Genomic DNA, 23,902 nt, shown 5'->3' with positions numbered 1-23,902 from the left:
GTCTGTTATTTAGCAGCATACAGTCATTTGAATGTTTATTGCATGCCAGGCACTGTCCTAAGAGGTGGGTTATAATGTTCAATAATGCAGACTTGGTCTCTGTCATAATGGACCTAGCAGTATCACCCAGCAGTAGAGTGTGTTAATTTTGTATTTTTAGTACAGTACATTTAGTACAGTACATTTTGTATATTCAGTACAGTATCTGGCATGTATTCTGGCAGCATATTTATTGATATTAGTTATTAAAGACTATTAGAAGCAGTAATACATAAATGCCTTTTAAAAATGAAATTTAGATTGCCTGAAAGTGGTTTGCCACACCAGCTTATTAGGATATATGAGAAGATAGAGCTAAATATTCTCGTGTCACATGTTTAGGGAGTAGGTGACAATGTGAAGGGACAAGAGACAGCTTGCAGCAGTAGGAAGAGCTGAGTCAGAGCAGGATAATAGTCTTGGCTCTGCCCTGAATGTTGTCATCTTGAGCAAGTCATTCACTTCCTTGTCTTCTGTAAGTTGAGGAATTTTGGTGAGAGAATACATTTTTCTTCTAGCTCTAAAATTTCATGATCTGATGAGTAGAATGTAGTAAAGATGATCCTTGTATTATTATTAGGCAAAATAAAGAGTTTCTATTAACTGGGTTGATTTTTTTCCCTTTTTATTGTTAAATAATTTCATACTTAAAGTTGTAAAAATAGTTCAAAGAATTCCTGTATGTCTTAATCAAATTCCCCAAATGTTAACATTTATCACATATGCTTTATCATTCTCTCTCTACATACACATACACAGTATTCTTGCTTTTTTTGAATTGTTTGAGAGAAAATTGCAGACAGTGTCTTCAGTGTCTTTAACCTCTAAGTACTTTAGTGTGTATTTTCTAGATGAACATGGATACAGTTCTCCTGTATACAGACAGATTTCATCAGTTGTACCACTGATGTCTTATATACCAAAGAAAGAGAGTTGCTTCTGGTCCAGAATCCAGTCCAGCATCACATATTGAATTTTGTTGTCATTTTTCCTTAGTCTCTTTTAATCTGAACAGTTCTTCCCTCTCTCTTTGTCTTTCATGGCCTTGACATTTTTGAAGAGCACATACAGGCCAGTTATTGTAGAATATCCTTCAATTGCAGATTCAGGTTAGATTCAGGTTATGCATTTTGGTCAGGATTTCCTCAGAAGTGCTTGTCAGAGCATGGTGTATATTTGTGCCATTACTGGTGATGGGACTTGGTTCCTTAAGATGATGTACACTAAGTCTCTCCACTGTAAACTGTCATCCTGTCATTCCAACTATGGTGGTTGTCCAGCTGTGGTTTTTCAAATTCCATCCTTCCATTTACATTTCTTATTTAGAATTCCGTAAAGAAGAGTTCTTCTTTGTTTCTTTCTATCAGTATGAGCTCACGGTGCCTCTAAATGTTTAATAAATTATATCAGGCATTACTTAGCTTTTGTATGACGTGTTAACATTGACAGATTTACTGTTATGTGTGTAAAAGGGAATCATTTAAAACACTAGTAATTCAAAATCTATTTAATTTGGTTTTGGTGTATTATTTGCTCCTTTAAAAAATCAGTTATTAATAAAACTTGATTTTGTTCAGAACATACCTGGTATTGGATAAGCGAGGAGTAGAAGAATAATAACTGGCAGGAAAATAAACTTGCCTAGAGTTAAAATTTTCCTAAGGGAGTGATCTTATATATACTATAAACTATCTGTCTTCATTTCAAACCCAAATGTAACTGGGGACTTGCAGATTGACAGATCATTCGTTGTCTTTATTACTAAAAAGGCTTTGCTTTAAAAGCAAATACTAAGATTTTAGCATACTGATGAGAATATACATAATTTGTTCCCCCAATGGGCCGTGGGTCTTGAGAAGTATCTTTTACATTTCGGCATCAGATAGTTTTCTGCCCTAGGTTATAACCGATATACACGAGTTTTTGAAATAAAAATAATTAGCCCAGTTGTTAATGGCCATATGAAAATTAGTATTTACCTCACAGTGTAATAGTAAGGAAAGCACACCTTTATCTTTCAGTAATACAGAGAGACACTCAAGTTTCTGTCTTGTATAAAATACTCTATTAAGGTAATTGTTGGATTTGGGGTTTGAAGATGGTACTATAGAGTTGGCATTTTCTTCTTTTGCTTTCTGGCAATTGACTAATAACAAAGAGAGGGAGAAACTAAAACCCCTACCCCATAGTCCACTATACTAGAAGGCGGCTAAAGCGCCAAGCCACAAAATAGGTGGTATGGCTGCCAAGAGCAGTGGGGACCAGACAGGCCGCCTGCAGGAGAAAGTAGGCGATGCCAGGGCTGCAGAGCTCGGAGCCAGCAAGAGGTGCTTCATGAGGTTGAGGGGCCCACTGTGAGGTGCAAAACCTGTATCCCTTGTTTGTAAAAGCAAAATGGCTTCTTAAGCTAATGGCAGGAGTTGCCCTGCATCTGGTTTGGTTTTAAGAAGTTGGGAGGGTGAAGCCAAACAAGGAGTCATACAAACCAGCCATTTTTGCATTTTGTCTGTCTCTGTAGCTGTAGGGCAGGAGATGCCTTGGAAAAACCTCAAGGTTGCCTATCTCCTCCAAATGTTGAGAAGTAAAAAACTAACTGATTCTCATGTAAAACCCCGAATCAAGACAAAATTTTGCCAGTGCAGAACTGATCCACTATGGCTTTCTGCATGAACCTCCTGCAAATAGCTTGTCCAGGAAAACCTCACCACTTTCAACTATGACTTAGTAAAAAAGAATCCAGCTCAAGGCCACTACCACCATTCAAGAATCGAAAAGGAAGAAAGGAATGGAAAAACAAAGGACAGTTGAAGAATCCTCACCAGAAAAGAATATTTCTGTAAAGAAGATGAAAATAATGACCAAACATTTTGCCATGAATTTAAAAGCCTTAATGGAAATATTTATCAGTGAGAGCACAAAACAGTGATATAAGAGGTCGGGGAAGAGAGAGTGCGACTACATGAGAAAATGCAGTGTGAGCTGATTGAGTGGAAAGAAAGAAAAGATAAGAAAATAAAACCATCACTGAAATGAAGGTGAGATTGGAAGGATCACAAGGGACAGTAGAAACTGGGAAACACAATAAAGAACATAGAAGCTAGGAATGGAAAAGTGGGTAGAATTTACCAAAGTGAATAAGAATATTAAAACAAATTAGAGTGAGAAAATGATAGATATGGAAATCAGAAAAGGAGATTTTACAGTCTGAGTCTTAAAAGAAGAAACATAATGAAACACAACCAATATTTAATGATATATAATCCGAGGTAATGTTTCTGACATAAAAATAAACACACACAGACAAAATTGTAAGAATATTTTGACCAGGTTTTTGTTTGTTACATGGGAATGTTTGGGGGGAAAATAATAAGCATTAGATTTCTCTTTTTGCTATGGTCAGGCCATAAGATGGTGCTTAATTAGGTCTTTACCTGAGGTATTTAATCAACTGCATAGATACAATTGGTTGAAATTTAAGCATGGATATAGAAAGTAGTTACATTAACTTTATATAGTATGATTAAATAGGCAAAATTTGTTTCATGCTTTTTTTTGTTTTTTTAATTTACCCTATTTTAGGTAACCTTTGAATACAAAAAAGAGCACTTTAAGTAAAAATTTTCAAATAAAGAAATTAGAAAATTTAAAACTGACTCTCTACTTAAGACAGGCTCACAAACTATTTCTTAATCTCTAAGACTTACAATTGTTACAATATGTGAAAGTGTTTTTTGAGGGTTGATACATTTCAACTAAAGTTAGACAAATTTTGCTTGTTGTTGGTTGACTTTAGATCAGTGATTCTTATCACTCCCTTGGTAAGTTTTTAGAAATACCCATGACTGTTTGGCTTCTAAGGGCAGGTGTCAGATCTGTTTCATCCACAAGTTACCTTATAGTTTGGGCTTACTTAACAGAAAGATAATTTAATTAAAATGCAAAGTAGTTTATACATCTTGTTTAATGCCACAACATAAACTTGTTAAAATACTTGGGAATATGAGATAATTCAGAAAGTAAAACAGAACTATTCTATTTCATATAATTTCATTCAATTAAACATGTTAAAGTAATAAAAATGGCTCTGACATTTCTTTATTTAGAATAATGACAAATGGTCTTGATCATATATAGATTGTTTCTTTCTTCCATTCTACTTAGAGGCTTTATTAGGAAAGGTTGTGATTTTTTTCATATGCCTTTTCAGCACTGACTAATGGTTGATACACCTTTTTATACTGAAATGTCCTTGCTTTCCTAGATAAGCCTTCACTCATTTTGTTTGACGTATTTCTGGATTCTGTTGACTAATTTAGAATTTTTACATCTATTTTTATATGTAAGATGGTCTCTCCTTTTCTGTATTTTTAAAAAATCAGAATTTGGTATTAAAGTTGTATTAGTTTATACAATGAAGGAGCTTTCTGTCTTTTTAAATTGTCCTTACTTACTTAAATACTACTGGAATTATCTGTTCTGTGAAGGTTATATTTCATCTGAGTCAGTCTGATCCTGCTTCCTCCTCACTGTTACAACCTCTTCGGGTTCTCTATTTCTTAGGACAGTCTTAGGAGTGCAGCTAGGAAGGAAAATCCCAACTCACTTGTTAAGTTATTTGCATGTAGTATCTTTTTTTTTTTTGGCCAGCACACAGGATCTTAGTTCTTGGTTCCCAACCAGGGGTGGAACCCGTTCCCCCTGCAGTGGGAGCACTGGACCACGAGGGAAGTCCCTGTAGTATTTGTTTAAACTCTTCATTATCTGTGTTTATGTTCCCTCACTTCTAAACTTGTACATTTTTTTGGTCTTTTCCTTAAGGAATGTATCTATTTTATTGTTTGAGGAGTTGCTTTATTTTTTCCCCTCTTTCTCCTTCCCACTTTTATTTTGGTTTATTTTGTTAGTTTCTTAAGATGAGTATTAAGTTCCCTTCTTTTTAGTCTTTATTCTTTAATAAAGATGTCCTCTAAGAACAAGTTTTACTGTGTCCCAGAGGTTGTGATAGACTGTTTGTTTTTCATTGCTCTCTGCATAGTTGAAATTTTCAGTTTTGCTTTCCTCTTTGAATATTTGAAATCTTTGATTTAGGAATGTGTTTCCTAATTTCCAGGCTTTTTTGGGTCGTTTTATTTCTTATTTATTGGATAATGACTTCCATTTGGAGTAAAGCCACCCACCCCTCTGCCAGCCTCACGTCCATCAGCAAGAGTCAGGTTAGCCTCAGAATTTAGCCTACTTCTGACGAGACCTTCCTCCACACCCCTCTTTCCTCTCCAGATGTTCTTATCTTGCTACTGCTAGCCGCCGTAAGACCATCAGGCATCATAACCGTTTTTCCCTCTAAGTAGTCTCCACGGAAAGCCCTGGTGTCTCTTCGTTTCCCAGATTCGGATCTTCGTAACGTTGTTCACCTTCTTTTCTTGCCTCCAGTGCTCACTCCTTCTCAGCTCTGTCTTCTGGGGGAGCAGAGCACTTGGCACATTTCATTGTTAATACTTTTTAGGTTGTTTGCAAACTGAGACTTGGGGATCTAGGTCCTCCTAATCTTGTTCTCCTTGGATCCTTAAAGCTTTTATGGTATCTGTTCTTCTGCCTCATTTTTCTGCTATGGATTCCTTCTAATGTATTTTTCATTTCAGTTATTGTATGGTTCATCTCTGTTTGTTCTTTAAATCTTCTAGCTCTTTGTTAAACATTTCTTATATCTTCTTGGTCTGTGCCTCCATTCTTTTTCTGTGATCTTGGATCATCTTTATTATTGTTACTCTAAATTCTTCTTCAGGTAGATTGCCTATCTCCACTTCATTTAATAGTCCTTTGGGTTTTTGTATTGTTCCTTTGAAACATATTTCTCTGCCACCTCATTTTGTGTGACTTTCTGTGTGTGTGGTCTCCTTTCTGCAAGCTTCAGGATCGTAGCTCTGCTTGCTTTTGGTGTCTGCCCCTGATGGGTGAGGCCGGTCATGGGGCTTGTGCAGGCTTCCTGGTGGGAGGGACTGGTGCCTGTCCACTGGTGGGTGGAGCTGGGTCTTGTCCCTCTGCTGGGCAGGGCCGTGTCAAGAGGGTGTGTTTAGAGGTGGCTGTGGGCTCAGTATGACTTTAGACAGCCATTTGCTGATGGGTGGGGCTATGTTCCTGTCTTTCCAGTTGTTTGGTCTGAGGTGTTCCAGCACTGGAGCCTGTAGGCAGTTGGGTAGAGCTGGGTCTTGGGGTCGAGCTGGACATCTCCGGGAGAGCACACACCGATTAATATTCCCTGGGCACAGGAATTCTCTGGTGGTCCAGCATCCTGGACCCAGCACTCCCACCCCAGAGGCCCAGGCCTGACCCTATTTCCTGACTTCTGGGGTCTCCCGTGTCCTCCCTTCCACTCCCACTGCCCATGCAGGTCACAGCACTGTAGGTGCTGCAGCAAAAACACCTGAGACCTTTAGGTGCAGGTAAAATGCCTCAGAGTGGTTACATACATACCTTTCACATCTTTTGTGAGATTTAGCCCTAAGTATTTTATAGGTTTTTATGTACAATGGTAGTAAATTTTTTAAAAATATTGTTTCTTTTCATTACTATTATATAGAAATACTGTTGATTTTTTAAACGTTTATTTAGTGTTCTCCAGCCTTGCTAAACTTGCTTATTCTTTCTAGGTGCTTTTTTAATCCCATAGATTCCATTGGGTTTCTATATTCTTCCTTTCCAATCTGGATGCCTTTTATTTCTTGTTTTATTGCCTTGGCTGAAGATCTCCAGTGCAGTGTTGTGATGAGAGCTGATATCCTTCTTTTGTTCCTGATATTAAGGGGAAAACATTCAGTCTCTACCACTGAGTGTGCTGTTAGTTGTATCTTTTCATAGATGCTGTTTATCAGGTTGAGGAAGTTGCCTTCTATTTCTGGTTTGCTGAGAGGTTTCATTAGGAATGCATGTTGGATTTTGTTAAATTCCTTTTCCACATTTGTTGAGATGTTCATATGAAGTTTCTTTTTTGGTTTAAAATAGTAAAATCCACATTGATTTTATTTTTCCTGTGTTATATCAACCTTTCATTTCTGAAATAACATCACTTGGTTGTGCTGTACTGTTCTTTTACACCTATTTGGATGACTTATGGTAAAATTTTGTTTAGGATTTTCATCTATGTTCATGAGGGATATTAATCTGTAGTTTTCTTTAATTATAGTGTCTTTGTCTGGTTTTGGTATCAGGGTACTGTAGAACTCATAGACTGACTAAGGAAGTATTCATTCCTCTTCAGTTTCCTGCAAGAGTTTGTTTGTAATGGATTATTATTTAAATGTTCAGTAGAATTCATTTGGGGCCTGGAGTTTTTTCGTGGAAAGGTTTTATCCACAGATTTAAATTCTTTCATAGATATAGGATTCTCCGGTTATCTATTTTTTATTGTGAAAATATACATAAGATAAAATTTACCATTTTAACCATTTTTAAGTGTATGATTCAGTGGCACTAACTATGTTCACATTGTTTTGCAACCATCAGTACTATCCATTTCCAGAACTTTTTCATAACCTCAAACAGGAACTCCACCCATTAAGCAATAACTCCCACTCCACATTTCCTCTCAGTCCCTGGTAACTTGTTCTGCCCTCCGTCTCTATGAATTTGCCTGTTCTAGATACCTTGTATTAGTAGACTCATACAATATTTGTCCTTTTGTAATTTGCTTATTTCACTTAACATAATGTGTTTAAGGTTCATCCATGTTGTAGCATATATCAGAATTTCATTCCATTTTATAGCTGTATGTATTGGAATTTCATTCCATTTTATGGCTAATAATGTTCCATTATATGTACATAGCACATTTTGTTTATCCATTCATCTGCCCATGGACACTTGAGTTGCTTCCACCTTTTGCCTTTTGTGAGTAATACTGCTGGGAACATTGTTGTACAATTATTTGTTTGAGTTCCTGTTGTCAGTTCTTTTGGGTATGTACCTGAGTGGAATTGCTACATTGTATGGTAATTCTATTTTTAGCTTTTTGAGGAACTGCCAAACTATTTTTCACAGTGACTGTACCATTTTACATTCCTACCAGCAATGCACAAGCATTCTAATTTCTTAATGTCCTTGTTAACACTTGTTATTTTTCACTTTTTTCTTTAATTGTAGCTGTTTTAATGGATATGAAGTAGTGTCTCATTGTGGTTTTGATTTGCATTTCCCTAATGGATAATGATGTTGAGCATCTTTTCCTGTGCTTGTTGGCCATTTGTGTATATTATTTGGAGAAGTGTCTATTCAAATCCTTTTCCCCATTTTTGAATAAGGCTTTCTGTTGTTAAGTTATAGGCATTCTTCATATATTCCAAATACTAATCCCTTATCAGATAACTGGCTTGCAAATATTTTTTCCCATTTTGTGAGGGTTTTTTTCCACTCCCTTGACGTTGCCCTTTGATGCATATAAGTTTTTAATTTTGATGAAGTCCAGTTTATTTTTCTTCTGTTGCCTGTGCTCTTGGTGTTATATCCAAAAAGTCTTTGCCAAATCCCATGTCATGAAAATTTTTTCCTATCCTTTCTTCTAAGAGTTTTTAAGATTTAGTTTTTACATTTATGTCTTTGATCCATTTTGGGCTAACTTTTGCATATGGTGTAAGGTTAGGGTCCAACTTCATTCTTTTGCATCTGGATATCTAGTTTTCTGAGCATCATTTGTTGAAAGGACTGGCCTTTACCTATTGAATGGTCTTGGCTTCCTTGTTGAAAATCAGTTGGCTATATACGTGAGGGTTTATTTCTGGGTTCTCTATTTATTCCATTGGTTTAAATGTCTGTACTTAATGCTAGTACCATTGTTTTAATTATTGTAGTTTTGCAGTAAGTTTTGAAGTTTTAAAGTTTGAGTCCTCCAACTATTCTTTTTTTTTCAATATTGTTTTGTAATTTAGTGCCTCTTGTAATTCTATACGAATTTGAGTGTCAGCTTTTCCATTCTGCAAAAAAAGCTATTAGAATTTTTATTGGATTGTGTTGGATCTGTAGATAGTTTTGGGTAGTATTGTAATGATCACAATATTAAGCCTTCCAACTCATGAACACAGCACGTCTTTCCACTTATTTGTGTCTTCTTTAATTTCTTTCAACCGTGTTTTGTAGTTTTCAGTGTATAAATATTAAAGCTCCTTGGTTAAATTTATTCCTGAGTACTATTATTATTATTATCATCGTCATCATCATCTATTTTTAAAGTATTTTATTCTTTTTGATGCTATTGTAAATGAAATGATATTTAAAATTTTTCTTTTTGGATTGTTCATTACTAGGGTATAGAAATACAACTGAGTTTTGCATGTTGATTTTATATCCTGCAACTTTGCTGAATTCACTTATTAGTTCTAACAATATTTTTGTATGTGCATGGAATATAATCATTAGGATTTTCTACATATAAGAAATGTTGTCTGTAAACAGATAATTTTACTTCTTCCTTCCCAATATGGATGCCTTTTATTTCCTTTTCTTGCCTAATTGCTCTGGCTAGGACTTGCAGTACTCCGAGAGTAGAAGTGGTGAGAGTATGCATCCTTATCTTGTTCTGATCTGTGGGGAAAAGCTTTCAGTTCTTCACCAATGAGTGTGATGTTAGTTACAGGTTTTTCTTATGTATTCACTTGTGTTTTCTTCTTTATTGTCTAATCTGCTGTTAATCCCATCCTGTGTATTTTTTTTTTTTTAATCTCAGACATTGTCATTTTCATCTCTAGATGTTCGGTATGGATTTTTAAAATCTCTCTCACGTCAGCTTAACTTTCTGAACATGTGGTATACAGTTATGTGTTTTTAATATCCTTCTTTGCTAGTTTTAACATCTTTGCTAGTTCTGAGTCAGTTTCTCTTGATTGCTTGTTTTTCTTTTCATAAGGCAGATGATTCCATTGATATGTTCTGGTTTCCCATTCATTGGTATTTCTTTACAGTGTAGTTGATATTATCTTTGGTAAATTTTCATGTCTCACTTATTGCTTGTTTCAAAGGCTTTATTGGTTATATTATCTAGTTTTAAGTAACTTAACCTTCATAAAATAGGAGTGTGCCTATAAAAAGATTCCTGCAGAGGAACAGAATTGAATATTGTATTAAAAATGCAAGCCCAAATGAACAACTAGAGAAAAGCTGAAGTGACAGTTCTTCTGTGATTTTGTAATTCATAATAAGAAATATATGTTTGGTTCCTAGCACTGAACTCTGAAAACCCTTGGATTTTCTTAAGTGATAAGAATCATTAAAGATGTCTTTTGTTTTTCTTTTCTTTTTCTTTTTTGGCCGCACCACATGGCTTATGGGATCTTAGTTCCCCGACCAGGGACTGAATGAACCTGGGCCCCGGCAGTGAAAGCACCAAGTCCTAACCAGTGGACGGCCAGGGAATTCCCAGGATGTCTTTTGTATTTTCATGACAAGCCTTTTTCAGCCACACCTGAGTTTATGTTAATGATGTGACTTCTAGAAAGCCCCTAAGCATAGAGGCTGGTTGTATTGGGTTGGCCAAAAAGTTCGTTTAGGTTTTTCTGTAAGATGATGTGGAAAACCCAAACAAACTTTTTGGCCAACCCAATAATTAGAGGGTTGGAACTTTTCAGCCCTATCTTACCTCCCTCACTTCCAGGGTGCGGAGAGGGGCTGGAGGTTTTGTTTAATCACCGAAGGCAAATGATGTAATCAGTCAAGCTCCATAAAAAAACCCCACGGGTTCAGAGAGCTCTGTGTTGGTGAGCACGTGGAGGTACTGGAAGGACGGCATGCTTGGAGAGGGCATGAAAACTCTGTGTCCCTTCCCCATACCTTGCCCTGTGCCCAGATCTCTTCCCTCTGGCTGTTCCTGGGTTGTATCCTTTTATAATAAAATGATAGTCTAGTAAGTAAGTAAGTAAGTAAACTGTTTTTCTGAGTTCTTTGAGCTACTATATCAAATTAATCTAATTGAGGAGGGATTATGGGAACCTCTGATTTATAGCCAGTTGGTCAGAAGCACAGGTAACAACATGGACTTGAGATTGGACTCTGAAATGGGGGTGTGGCAGTCTTGTGGGACTTCGCCCTTACCCTGTGGGATCTATCTCTTAACTTCAGGTAGATAGTGTCAGAACTGAATTGAATTGTGGGACACCCAGCTGGTGTCCCTGGAAAGTCAAAGAATTGGTAGTTGTGGGAAAAACCCTACGTATTGGGTCACAGAAGTGTTCAGTGTTGTAGAGGAGAAACACAGGAGTGTTTTTTCCTAAACATTCTGCCTCTATTATGAGCTCCTTGTTTGTCATCCACATGAGGAGGTTGAAAAGATAGTTTAATCAAATGTAGTGAGAAGTTGGCAAAATAAAATTTATCAAAAACATTCCCACTGCTGCCACCAGTAAGGCAAATTAACAGCCACTTGCAAAACAGAAGACCCAGACTTGGTGAAGAAGCAGTTTGAGCATCTAAGAGCTAAAGAGATCAATATCTGTACAAGAGATTCACCAGAGGAACCAAGGGAAGATGAATGAGAACTGAGGGTCCTGTGTCCAGAAGAGGTACCCTTTCAGGTTGCCTGTCTCTTGACTTTGATGGGAGGACTCCAGGCGCAGTGTTTCCTGAGGGTGTTATCTGTAGCTTTCAAATCTGACATGTCAGAAGAGTAACTTGGAGACAGTTATTGACATGCAAATTATACGTATGACAGAGAAAGTCATTAGACTGCCAAGAAATATATGCAGGAAATTATAAAAGAGAAAGAGGATATTGGGGGAGGGAAGGAGAACAGAAACATTCTGGGAACATTGAGTTTCTTTTCCTGGGTAGACTAGCTGGCAGCAGTCTGCCCTTGAGCAGGTTTGTCTTAGGTGTTTAAGGATAGAAAAGTTCTTTCTGTCTTCTCTGAAGAACCTTGAGAATCTAACTGTGGAGCATGTGTGACAGGCCGTCTCTTTGTGATGTCTACCAGTGGCCTTCATTTAGGACCTCTGCCAAGTCAGAACCATTTCTTCATCCACATTTTCTCAAGTTTGGGTGTCTTTTTTTTAAGCTATATGAGTAAAATGTAAATAATTTCATATTTTTTATAAAAATGGTGTGGCAGATTTCTTTATCTAGACCTGGTGAATACAAGATTACTTAATATATAGAATTTTTTGTTTGTTTTGCCTCAAAGAAACTACACTTAGGTTTTCCTTGGACTGTGCAATTGGCACTGTCCTTTAACTTGTGGTTGCCTGACATTCTAGGAATGACTTTATCAACTTCTTTATCACCTTAGCCCAAGACACCAGACTGCTTTTTTAAAATCTTTGGCATGCAGAAAGACCTGGTGTAATGCATGTTTTGAAATGCATTTTTATTACCTAATTTGTGTGTGTAGTGGATTGTCAGAAATCAGCCAAGAATTACTAATATATTTCCATATCGGTGACAGGTGTTCTAGGGAGCGTTTAGATGTATCATCTTAGTTGTGGCTGTTCTGAATTAATTGTGATAAGCTAAAATCTTTTGAAAGTTTCTTTCCAAGTGTCTTGAGTTAATATTTTCCCTCTGGCCAGTGGGATAGACTGCACATTATTTTTGATACTCTTTTAAGACATGTGGGCAGTTACTGTTCATTTAAGCCAGATGGCACGTGTCAAGTCCTTTTCCAGGGCAGGGAGAGGTTTTGGGGGCTGCTGTAGTAGAGCCCAATGTGACTTCTTACGGAACTTGTCTTCTTTTCATATAAATCAGTACATACAGATTTCACTGCTCTTCGAGCACTCCTCTTTAACTTAAGAAGATTCTTAAAGGATTGGGCATAAACGTTTTTGTGTGTAAATTCTCTTTTTGCGGTTGTGCAGTAGCAAGTGATTATTGATAAGGTTATATAAAATGAATACTGTTTTTTAGGATAAAAACAAACAAAAACAAAGAATTCATAAGGCAAGGAAAGAGGGGCCCTTTTATAATTTTACCAGTCTTCCAAGCTGCCCACAGCCAGAATCTGACTTAGGGCGTTGGCCGGCTGTGGACAACGCTCCTAGTAATAGCTTAGGGGGCCCTGGGAAAGTGCCCCAACCCACAGTCAGCCAGAGGTCTTCTCTACATCAGCACGGTGAACTCCAGCTCTTGGCTTTTAATGTGCAGGGTCGATCACCACCTTACACCTTACACCTTACACTTTCATTCTTTTCAATAAAACGTTTGCTTTTTCAAGAAGTACAGGTAGGTGAATGAATTTTACAAGCATTTGGTTTTCATTTTTCTTGATTAAATTCTAAGCTGCTAAACTTTAGTGACACTTTTTCTTTTATCTTCACATCCATAACTCTAAGAATTCAGATGTGAATTTGGGCATTTAATAAAGTGGCTTTTCTGTTTCTTCATTTTCTTGGTAATTGATTTAAAATGTATGTTTTACTGGAATTCTTATCAAAATTTTCATTTTTCCAAGGTGTTGACTTTAAGGTGAAAACAATTTCAGTGGATGGAAATAAGGCTAAACTTGCAATATGGGTAAGAATTTTTAAAATGTATTTTCTGTAAATATTAAAACTTGTACTTTTTGAAGAAGCAGAAATTGATGTGTGTAGTGTTGTAGAGGTGAATGAGCAATGTGTGTTTAATAACTTGGGAGATTTGATGTTGATTAAAGGATAGACATAAATAGTTATATCTTATAATTCTGTAATCAGGCAGAGACTTGTTTTACTTACTCAGATTTTTAAAATATATAATCCCTTCAGAATATTTGAAAACAGAGTATTAAAAAAATCATCGTCTGCCAGAGAGAATCACTGTTATTGAATGTGTTTCTTTAAAGTTTTAAAAAGACAACCTACTCTGAACTAATGCTAAAGGCAGTTGTTGGGGAGAAGGGAATGAAGCGATACTTAGAAAAAATGATTTTTCATGTTTGTTAGTGTAAATATCTATAAAATTTGAGCTTGCCAACTTTGGATTTTTTTTTAATACTGATGCCGAGTGTTTACTTACTAGCGTCTTTTCACTCGCCTGTTAACCCAGCTGTTCTGATCCGCATTCTCTGCTAACTAGACCTCTTCCTGGAAGTGCTGAATAAGGTAGCACTAGCTGCCGGAACGTCCAGCTTACTCAGCCTGTGTCTGTCTGCTCCTCTTTCCCCCCCTCCTTCCTCCCTTCCTTCCTTCCTTCCTTCCTATCTCTGTCTTTCCATCTAAGTATGATTGCTTATATATTAAATATGTTACATATAAAATTTATAAAAATATACTCATAATCTAATTCCCACATATGCTATAGTTAAATATCTAAGTATATTTTTATAACATGATAATAATATTAGAACTGGTCTGCAGTCATCAAATTGAGTCATACTTCGGTGGCTAAGTAGTAAATGCTGGCTGGGTGGGTGTCAATTACAGATTGAAACAGCAAGTGTTCATGCATTGTATGATCTCATTCATGTTAACGGCATTCTCTGAATGGCACACTATTTCTAACACACATTTTATTCCAAATGACTGTGTGTCTTATTTTTTTTTGTTAATTTTTTTCTAAGATACAATGCTTTACATGATTGGTAGCCTGTTTGTCCCTTCACCAAAATATGTTTAATATCAATCAGTACAGTAATGTCTGACAAGAAACAATTTGGAAAATGTTGGACTAGACCATAGTAAAATATATATTGAAGTTTAAGAATGCTGCCTTCTTTCCGTACTGAAGTGGAGCCTGATTTTCCATGTTTTTCTTGTTTGATTTATTACCTCTTCTGCCCTTGCTCCTGCTGTGACATATACAATTTAGAATAGGATCTGAGGCTTGAAGGTTGCTGTGAGATCTTACTTTCATACAAGAGGTTTTTTGTTTGTTTTTCATTTACTTTCTAGTTCCTGCTCCATAAAAAGGTTGGCAGGTATTACTGAAGTGACATCTTTATCATAGGCTTATAAATATTTTTTAAATAAGAGAGGCTTCTCCTGACTGCAAGGATAATATAGTTTCATTCTAAAAAGGATAATCAAAATAGTATGAAATTAATAGAGAAGAAAGTTCATCTTTAACCGATGTCTGCATGTTAGTGAACATCCTATAAAATATGTCAGACACATGCACGTTGTTACACGTGTTGTATATGCAACTTTCTGAAAGAAAGGATTAAATCTTCATCCTTTCACCTGCTTGCCACCCTCCCCCAGCACACTGTGTGCATTGTTCCGCGTCAGTAAATATAGAAGTACCTCGGTTTAAATGACCGTCTTAAGATATCTACACTGTTAATAGTTTTTCACAGAGATCAGATGTGCTGTGGTGAGCACCTGTGTGTACGTGTTCAGTTACTTCACAGTGTACGCTTAGAAGCTGAATTAGTGTCTCAGAGAATATGAAGATTTAACATTGGGGTGTAGGAAAAAGGTCTTCCGTGCTATATATTGTTAATCTTTCTCATTTTTGCCTTTCTGAGTAATAATTTTTCACTTATATTTGCATTTCTTTTGATTAGTGAGATTTTTTCTTACATATTTATTGATTATATTTTAATGAATTTTCTCTTATATGCTTTGCCCTTTTTATATTAGTGTTCATCTTTTTCATGATTAAAGTCTTTATGTAATAAAAATACTAGCTTTTTGTCATACGCCACATTTTTTCCACTCTGTCATTTGTCTTTAAAATCTTATTTAGGAGGAGTATACATTAATGTTCTTATGTGTGTGTGTAATACTAACTCTGTCATACACTGCAGATTTTTTCCCCTAGTTTGTCATTTACTTTCAAATCTTGTTGAGGATGAGTGTTGGGGGGGGCGGGGAGAGAGCATGGTGTTGGGGAGGGGTGTTCTTGCCATACCAAGGGTTTAGTATTTACATGATTAAATCAGTTATTTTCTTCATGCGTCTGGGTGTCATGTCATATTTAGGAAGGCCTTCTCACTCAGTATTAGAAATATATGAATCTACTTCATGTAAATAAAATTGGTTCCTCTCCCCCTTGGATGCTCCTTCTAGGATTATTCAAATAGAATAGTCAGGCACAGCCCTGCCTCCTGTGCCCCCGAAAGAGCTGCGCACACATCATGACCTACTTGGCACCCACCTCTGAGGTGGTGCTTCTCTACATCCTTCCCTCACTTCTCCCCACATTCTGTTATTTAGCCTTTCTAGATCCTTTCCAGCTTTGTCCGTTTCTGTCTTTAATAATCCTCTCTTCTCCCATCAGAAAATAAAACCACATATAATAAGCTCTGCTTCCTTTATCTTACAAAGATGTTATTACTTACTGCAAATTCCTGTTTTGAAGACAAGCAAAGATCTAACTTCTGACTATTTAAACATACAAATTATATAGTTATTATACATTCTGATCCATCTGAGCTTCTGCTTGCCCCATAGCTAAACTCACACTTACAACCATGGAACTGGCAGTTGTTGACGTTTGCTATACGTCTTTACTTTTCTTCACGTTATTTGACATTAGCAGACTGCAAACTTTTTCTTAAAAGACTGGAAAATAAATATTTAGTTCAACCCCAAGGTGGGCCGTACAGCAGTACATAAGTGAATGGGCCTGGCTGTGTTCCAGGAAAACTTTATTTAATAAAAACATATAATGAAACAGGTGGTGGGCTGAGGCAGCAGTTTACCAACTGCTGCTTTGCTTAATCTTAGGTAGACTTGAGCCACAGTCCGAGGATGGTAGAAAGAAGACAGAAGGAACCAGGCCCAGAAGAAGAGACTTGTTAGTTAGTTTACTCCTTTTTTTTTTCAACAGAAGTTGAGCAACTATTCTATGGCAGGAATTTCTCTGGGCTCTGGGGTTAAACTGGTGATTGAGCTGATGTGGTCCCTTCCTTGTGAAATTTACATTTCCTAGCTTGTGTACATCTTATATTCATTACCCCTAATATGAGTCAGAAATGTAATAAGGAGTGGTTTGGTTTTAATGCATTTTCCTGAAAGAAGATACATAGAAAACATTTTTAAAAGTACAACCTAAAAATTGCCTACTTAAAATAAAACACCGCTGTAATTCTCTTTAAATTAGTGGTTCTCAACCTTGATTCTACGTGAGAATCACCTGGTGGGAAGAGTATTAAAACTTCTGTCATACCCTAGTTAAGTCAGAGTCTTCATGGGTTGAAGCTAAGTGTCTGTATTTTTCATTTCCTAGGAAAGTTTATTTTGCCACCGGAGTTGAGAACAATGGCTTTCAATGAAATGGGTTTCATGTGTGATAAAAATCTTAAATCCAAAATGGTAGAAAACCTATACTTTGTTACATTTTTTCTAGCGATGAGGCAGTATTTGTTAGTTTCTATGTTACATTTGTCAGTAAAAAAAAACATGTCTTATTTAAATTTTAAGTTTTAAATGAGCTTGATATTTTAATAATGCTGTTCAACCTTCTGCTCTTGAATTAGTATGTTGAAGGTTTTTATTTATACTTTGTTTTGTTTAATAATAATTGATTGTCACTTTTAGGATACTGCTGGTCAAGAAAGGTTCAGAACATTAACTCCCAGCTATTATAGAGGTGCACAGGGTGTTATATTAGGTAAGGTTGTACTTTCATATACCGTTTAAAAAATAGTTTTATTACTCGGGAATTTCTAGTTTTCCTTGTTTGTGAAGGTCAATACGTTTTTGTTTCATTTTTCTTTAGGGCTACTTTTATGTGACTTGAAGTTATATTAACTTCATGTAATATTAATGAATATTTAAACTTTTAAGATTTTGTTTCAGCCCTTTGTCTAGCAATTAAAAAATAAAGATCAGAAACATGTAGTAAGGAGTGGTTTGGATTTATGCATTTTCCTGAGAGAAGATACACAGAAAACATTTTTAAAAGTACAACCTAAAAATCGCTTACCTAAAATAAAACACCCCTATAATTTATCTGGTTTAAAAGCACGTGTTGCTGAGGACATAATTGAGGACCAGTCCTCCTGTCATTGGTCTGTCTTAGAGTATTACCAGAAACCAATCTTCAGTCAGCAGCTTACAAATATTTACTGCCAGATTATAAAAGAAGGAGAGTGTTGGTTGCTTAGCGGAATTTGTTTTATTAGTCTTGAAAAATAGCACAAAGCACTTAGTACTATTGATTTATAATCACAGAGAACTTAAAAACCAAGTGTGGATTTTCAATATAATTTATTGAAAAGTGCTTGTTCTTAATATTCCTGAGAAACTGTTTAAAATGAATACTGATCAATTGTAGGGAGAAATCTCTTTTTATATCATGACTTGTGAGGCTTTGGTTTCATTTCTGTTAATTTGACAGTGACTCTCATAGTTCTGGTTCAGCATCTCCTACGTTTAGGAAACACTTTAAATTAATAAGCTCTTTATTTAGTGTAATGCAGAGTGATGCGAGATGAAAGTGAAAACAGAGGAAGATGGTCAGGATTCCACCCACCAACTTTACATATTTTTTCAAATTTTCAAATTCTGGTCCTTTTGAGAAATAAAATAACAGGGTCATAGATGTTGAAATTTATGTAAAATTTTTTGGTATTTTGCCACAGATTGAATCTAAACACCTTTTGGTTTTCAGACAAACTTTTTTCATTGTTATAAATGGAGACAGCTGTTGTTTTGCTTAATTTTCAGTTATCACATAGGATATAATTTCATTTCTCTCACAACATATGTAAATAAAGTTGAAGTATGTATGTAAATGCATATTTTAAAAAAAAAAATACACTTGTTTCTTCCATCTGGATCAGTAGGCACTGATTTTTAAGCATTGAAGGCTTAAAAAACAGACTTGTCTGTATAGTAAGGTCAGTTCCTAGTACATATCAGAAATATAATGTCATTGTTTCTTACTTTTGATATTTATTTAATAAAATGATTCTTTTTATTTCAGTTTATGATGTCACAAGAAGAGACACCTTTGTTAAACTGGATAATTGGTTAAATGAGTTGGAAACGTACTGCACGAGAAATGACATAGTAAACATGCTAGTTGGAAATAAAATTGATAAGGTGAGAAGTCAGACACTTGGCAGTGTGACTCTATATTTTGGTAGCTTTTCTTAATCTTTGATTTATCTTTTAGGAAAATCGTGAAGTTGATAGAAATGAAGGCCTGAAGTTTGCACGGAAGCATTCCATGTTATTTATAGGTAGGTGTGTGAATCTTTATCTTTTCATTATTAATGAAGAGTTTTTAAATGGAGTTTCTGTTACATTGTTCTCTCTGTGAACCATAAAATGTGTGGCTATAGCTCATGGTCGTCTTGTGCTATAAAACTAACCAACTGGAGAGCCAGGTTCCTTATTTTCCTTTCTGTGAAAAAGCATAGGATCGCATCATGTGAAGCCGTACAGCACACGGTCGCACCATGCCTCGCCTTCAGTAAAGCCAGGAGCCCAGCCCTGCAGTCGCACCTGCTGGTTCATGTGCTGGCAGCAGTGGCACCACCTGAGAGCTTGTTAGAAATGCTTCATTTCAGACCCCAGCCCAGTTTTTCTGAATTAGAATCTGCATTTGAGAAAGACGCTCGTGTGATCTGTGTGCACGTTAATACGTGAGAAGCACGGTAGAGCAAGTGTTGGCAAATACAGCACGGGCCAGATGTGGCCCCACTGTTTGTGTGGGAACGCACCATGCCCGCTCATCTGTGATGCTGTCTATGGCTGCCTTCGTGCTTCATGGCGGAGTTCAGTCATTACAGTGGAGGCGGTATGGCGTCAAAGCCTAAAATGTTTACTCTCTAGCCACTTACAGAAGACGTTTGTTGACCCCTTGTCTGGCGTAGTGGACTGGCTCTACCAGTTGGGAGCTTTTAAAAATTACAGCTCTCTGGGCCTTACTTATCACAGGTCTGAAACAGAGCCTCGAAGGCAGTTTATAAGAAACACCCTAGTTGATTCTGATGTGAAGCCAGCTTTAGGAATTACTGTTTTAGCTATTATTCCACTGTATTAGAACCTAGTAGGAATCAGGAAATGGAAATGGGAGAACATCACATATAAAGAGAAGTGGGGTGGTATAAGTGGAAGGTATAGGGAATTTTAGAAAGGGATTGAGTAGTATCTCTACTGCTTACTTGCTAGGTGTCTTTCATTTCTATATGTTAGTTTGTTCAATTAATATTTATTGAACACTGAGGATACAACAATGAACAAAATGGTCCAACTTCCTGTCCTCAGGGAGTTTACATTCCAGGCTGGGAAACAGACTTGTATAAGTAAGTAGTGCTATGCAGGAAATAAAACATAGTAAGGGGAGAGAGAAGGACCAGGGTGGGAGGTAATAAGGAAAAGTTCTTTGAGAGAGTGCCATTTGAGCAAGAATTCGTGGTATGAAGATCAAGACGGAGAGCGTCTCAGGCTGAGAGAATAACAAGTATTTCCTGAGGTAGGAACCAGCTTAGTGTGCCTGAGCAACAGGAAGAAAGCTTGTGGGCTGGGGCATAGTGTGGGCTGGAGGAGAGGGTGGTGATGATGGGACAAGAGATCTTAAAAGGTCATGTTGGACCTCCTAGGATATGGTAAAGAAATGAATTTTATTCTAAGCAAGGTGGAAAGCAAGGGAGTAGTGCTGTGATTTGATATTCTTTTAAAGAGCCTCATTTGTGTAGAAAGTGGCCCGTGAGAAGCAGAAGCAGGAGGCTGGTTGTTCTCTTACACTGGCCTAGATGAGGGACGCTGGCGGCGCTGACTGCGGTGGCAGTCGTGGGTGGTGGGAAGTTGGCAGATCCAGGAGACGCTTTGAGGGTAGAGCTGACAGCAGATAGGTTGGGTGTGGAGGGTAAGGAAAGAAAGCAATCAGGATAAGTTCAAGCCTCTGGCATGAGCAGCTAGGTGAATGGTGGTGCCATAACTGAGATGTGGAAGTCTGAGATAAGAACAGGTTTAGGCAGAGGAATAGGGAATCAAGATTTCTGCTTAGACATAAGACCTGTCTTTCAGACAACCAGTGGACATCGTGGTCATTGGCACTTAGGTGGCATTTAAAGTCACGGGACTGGAGCAATCACTACAGGAAAAACTGGATAGAAAAGGGCTGAAGATTGAACCCTGGGGTACTCCCAACAATTAGAAGTCAGCAGAAAGAGGAGGTGCCAGCAAGTAAGGCTGTGAATGATATGCCAGCGAGAGAGGAGTGCCAGGAGTGTTCAGTGTCCTGGAAGTCACGTGAACACAGTATTTACAGGAAGAAAGCGGTCAGCCGCATCAAATGCTGCAAGGCGTCAAATGAGAAAAGGACGTTGGATTTGACAAGGCAGAGGCTGTTGGTAGTCTTTAAAAGAATAGTTTCCATGGAGTGGTGGGAACAAAAGTCTAATTAGAGTAGTTTGAAGAAAATTTTGAGATAAAGTGGAAACAACTTATATGGACAGCTCTTTGTGACAGTTTTGCTTTGAGAGAGTAGAGAAACTAGATGGCTACTGGAGGAGGTGTGGGCTGGAGGGCAGGTTGGTTGGTTGGGCGGGTGGATGTTTAATAAGACGGACAATAATTCTGGTGGGCTTCTAAGCTGACTGGTATAATCCAGCAGAGAGGGCACATGATTTTTCAGTGAATGAGAAGGGATGGGATCCCGGGAACTAGACAAAGGGGTGGCCTCGGACGGCAGCCGGGATGGTTCACCCGTTGCAGCAGGAGTGAAGGCAAAGCCTAAGGATACAGATGTGGGTGGGCTGGTGACCCTGTTAGTGGGATGATCTGTGGTTCTTGCCAGGTTGTTTCTGTTTTTCTCAATATAGAGCTAGATCATCAGCTGAGGTAGAGGAGCTTTAAGATGAAGGAATAAATAGTCATCTCAGACTGGAAAAAAGGTAGTCACTGGGGAAATACAGGATTGGGGAGCAGTGCTAAGTGTCCGCATGCGTCTCATGAGCATAAATTTAAAATGGGACTAGTGTTCATGGTTGTATGTCATTTATCCACCCACCTATAGCTGCTGGGTCACAGGCACAGAGCAACCAGATTGTTTAACTTAGAGCCTAGATTTCCTTATTCTAAAATGGGAATGATACCTGCTTCAGGGGCTAATTTTAAGAACTAAAAAAATTAAGGAAAGAACTTTGGCATAGTATTTGAGTAGGGCTTTAAAATGTACAACTCTATCACAAAATCTTGGGCTTATATACCGCTAGTCTTATGGATAGAATTTAAATAGCTCAACTTTGAGAGTTGCAGGAAATGCGCTAATCTTAAACCTGTGGGGAGAGATTTGGCTTTTTATATATCATCAGCTGATATTTCTGCTGTAATAGTTTTCCAGAAGAACGTAGAAATACGATCAGACGAGAATGTACTCTGACATTTTTCCTTGAATTTCAGAGGCAAGTGCAAAAACCTGTGATGGCGTACAGTGTGCTTTTGAGGAACTTGTTGAAAAGATCATTCAGACGCCTGGACTGTGGGAAAGTGAGAACCAGAATAAAGGAGTCAAACTGACACACAGGGAAGAAGGCCAAGGAGGAGGGGCCTGTGGCGGTTACTGTTCTGTGTTATAAACCCTGGGAACTCCCATCTCTTTTGCATATTTGATCAGATAATGTCATCTTTCTGTATATAAACTCTGTAACTGCTATTTTAGGGTCCTTGCAGTTTGCACATATTTGTTTTGTATCATGGCAGTAAATATTTGCGAGAAATCCCACTTATCGACTTTTCCAGGTAAAGCATTATGGTAAGCATGCACAGTTTGCAATCTGCAGTTTTTTATGTAACATAAAATAGGTGTACCTTTATAAGTACATTTGACTTTATGATTTACATTCATCATGTGATTTCTTAAAAATCCACTTATCTACTATATGTTGATACAAGGTCTATTTCTGGTCTCCTTTTCATTTAAATACTCATCAATTACTGAATTAAGTGGTATGTAGAACTCCTAGGACCACTGGGAGATATGCAGGTATCATCAAACCTGGCAAATTTCCCTTCAGAAATAACAAAGAGCGTGATTCCATAACTTTTCTAGGATGTTTGCTGATGGATTCTCTTTTAGTACTAAGCAGACTTCTCTTCCAGGATGTAGTCCAGGCCAATTTATAATTAAATCTCTGTTTGTTCTGATGATGCTTCTAAAATAGCATCGATATGTTAAAGAAGTTTGGTCTTACTTTTAACTTAGTTCAAGAGTAGCTCAGTTGCTTAACTGGAGTTTTAATTCTGTGATATGTACATGGGATTCATGACCCTCTGTGCAGCATTTTTGGTTATGTGGTATTTGACAGGATGGCAATAAGGTTTCCCCCCATTTTGTTTTCAGAAGGACAGGAATAGTGTGTTTATGTAACTAACTCATGTAGTACTTACCACTTTTAAAAACAACACCTTTTCCCATAAATGTTGGTGGTGTTTGTCCGAGTACTTCAATTGTAGCTTGTGTAAAGTTAATGAATATCTGTATCTTATGACTTCCATAAATGGCTAGTTGATACTCAAAAACCTACTTCTGTGTTTTGAGGGTTGGGGGAAAACACACTAAATTATAATTTGAGAAAGGCATATTACGTCCAGATTTTGATGTGTGTGGGAAAATACTGTTGCAATGAAAATCTTGGTAATTTACTGTAACAAGTAGCCAACAGTTTATCAGAACCAACTTGTACAGACTAATAAATCTTTTCCACAGTATTCAGTTTTCTAACCTCTTGCTATTGTACACTGTATATTTTTTCACTCATATATTTAATTTACATTGATCTCTGCTATTTTAAGCCTCCAGATAAGTAATTTGTCCTTTCAGGCAGGTTACTCTAATACCCCTCAGTAAGATTAATAAGAAATATTAATTTCTGGGCAGTTTGTTCTCTGTATACAGTTGCAAATGATAAACATTTTTGTGGGTCACCTTTGCAATATGTGTGCTAATGGGCTGAAGTGTACATCTTCACATAAGAAAACCTTACATTCTACGTGGTTCACACTTGTTAGACTAC

The 23,902-nt window shown here is 37.1% G+C and overlaps 1 protein-coding gene across 1 annotated transcript in view; it reads left to right on the top strand.

Moving 5' to 3' along the window:
* The window catches only part of RAB18 (RAB18, member RAS oncogene family), a 28,520-nt gene extending 4,923 nt beyond the window's left edge, over positions 1-23,597 (top strand). Inside the window, exons 3-7 of the mRNA XM_082448981.1 lie at positions 13,463-13,524; positions 17,472-17,544; positions 18,862-18,980; positions 19,054-19,120; positions 22,290-23,597. Of these exons, the coding sequence (XP_082305107.1) occupies positions 13,463-13,524; positions 17,472-17,544; positions 18,862-18,980; positions 19,054-19,120; positions 22,290-22,465 (497 nt within the window). The 3' untranslated portion in view covers positions 22,466-23,597. The remainder of the gene's footprint in view (positions 1-13,462; positions 13,525-17,471; positions 17,545-18,861; positions 18,981-19,053; positions 19,121-22,289) is intronic.
* Positions 23,598-23,902: the final 305 nt, after the last annotated feature.

This window comes from Balaenoptera physalus (assembly GCF_965194825.1).
Source record: "Balaenoptera physalus genome assembly, chromosome: 2".
NCBI classification, from domain to species: Eukaryota; Metazoa; Chordata; class Mammalia; order Artiodactyla; family Balaenopteridae; genus Balaenoptera; species Balaenoptera physalus.
Note: the sequence above shows the minus strand (reverse complement) of the source record. Positions and strands in the feature narration are given on the sequence as shown.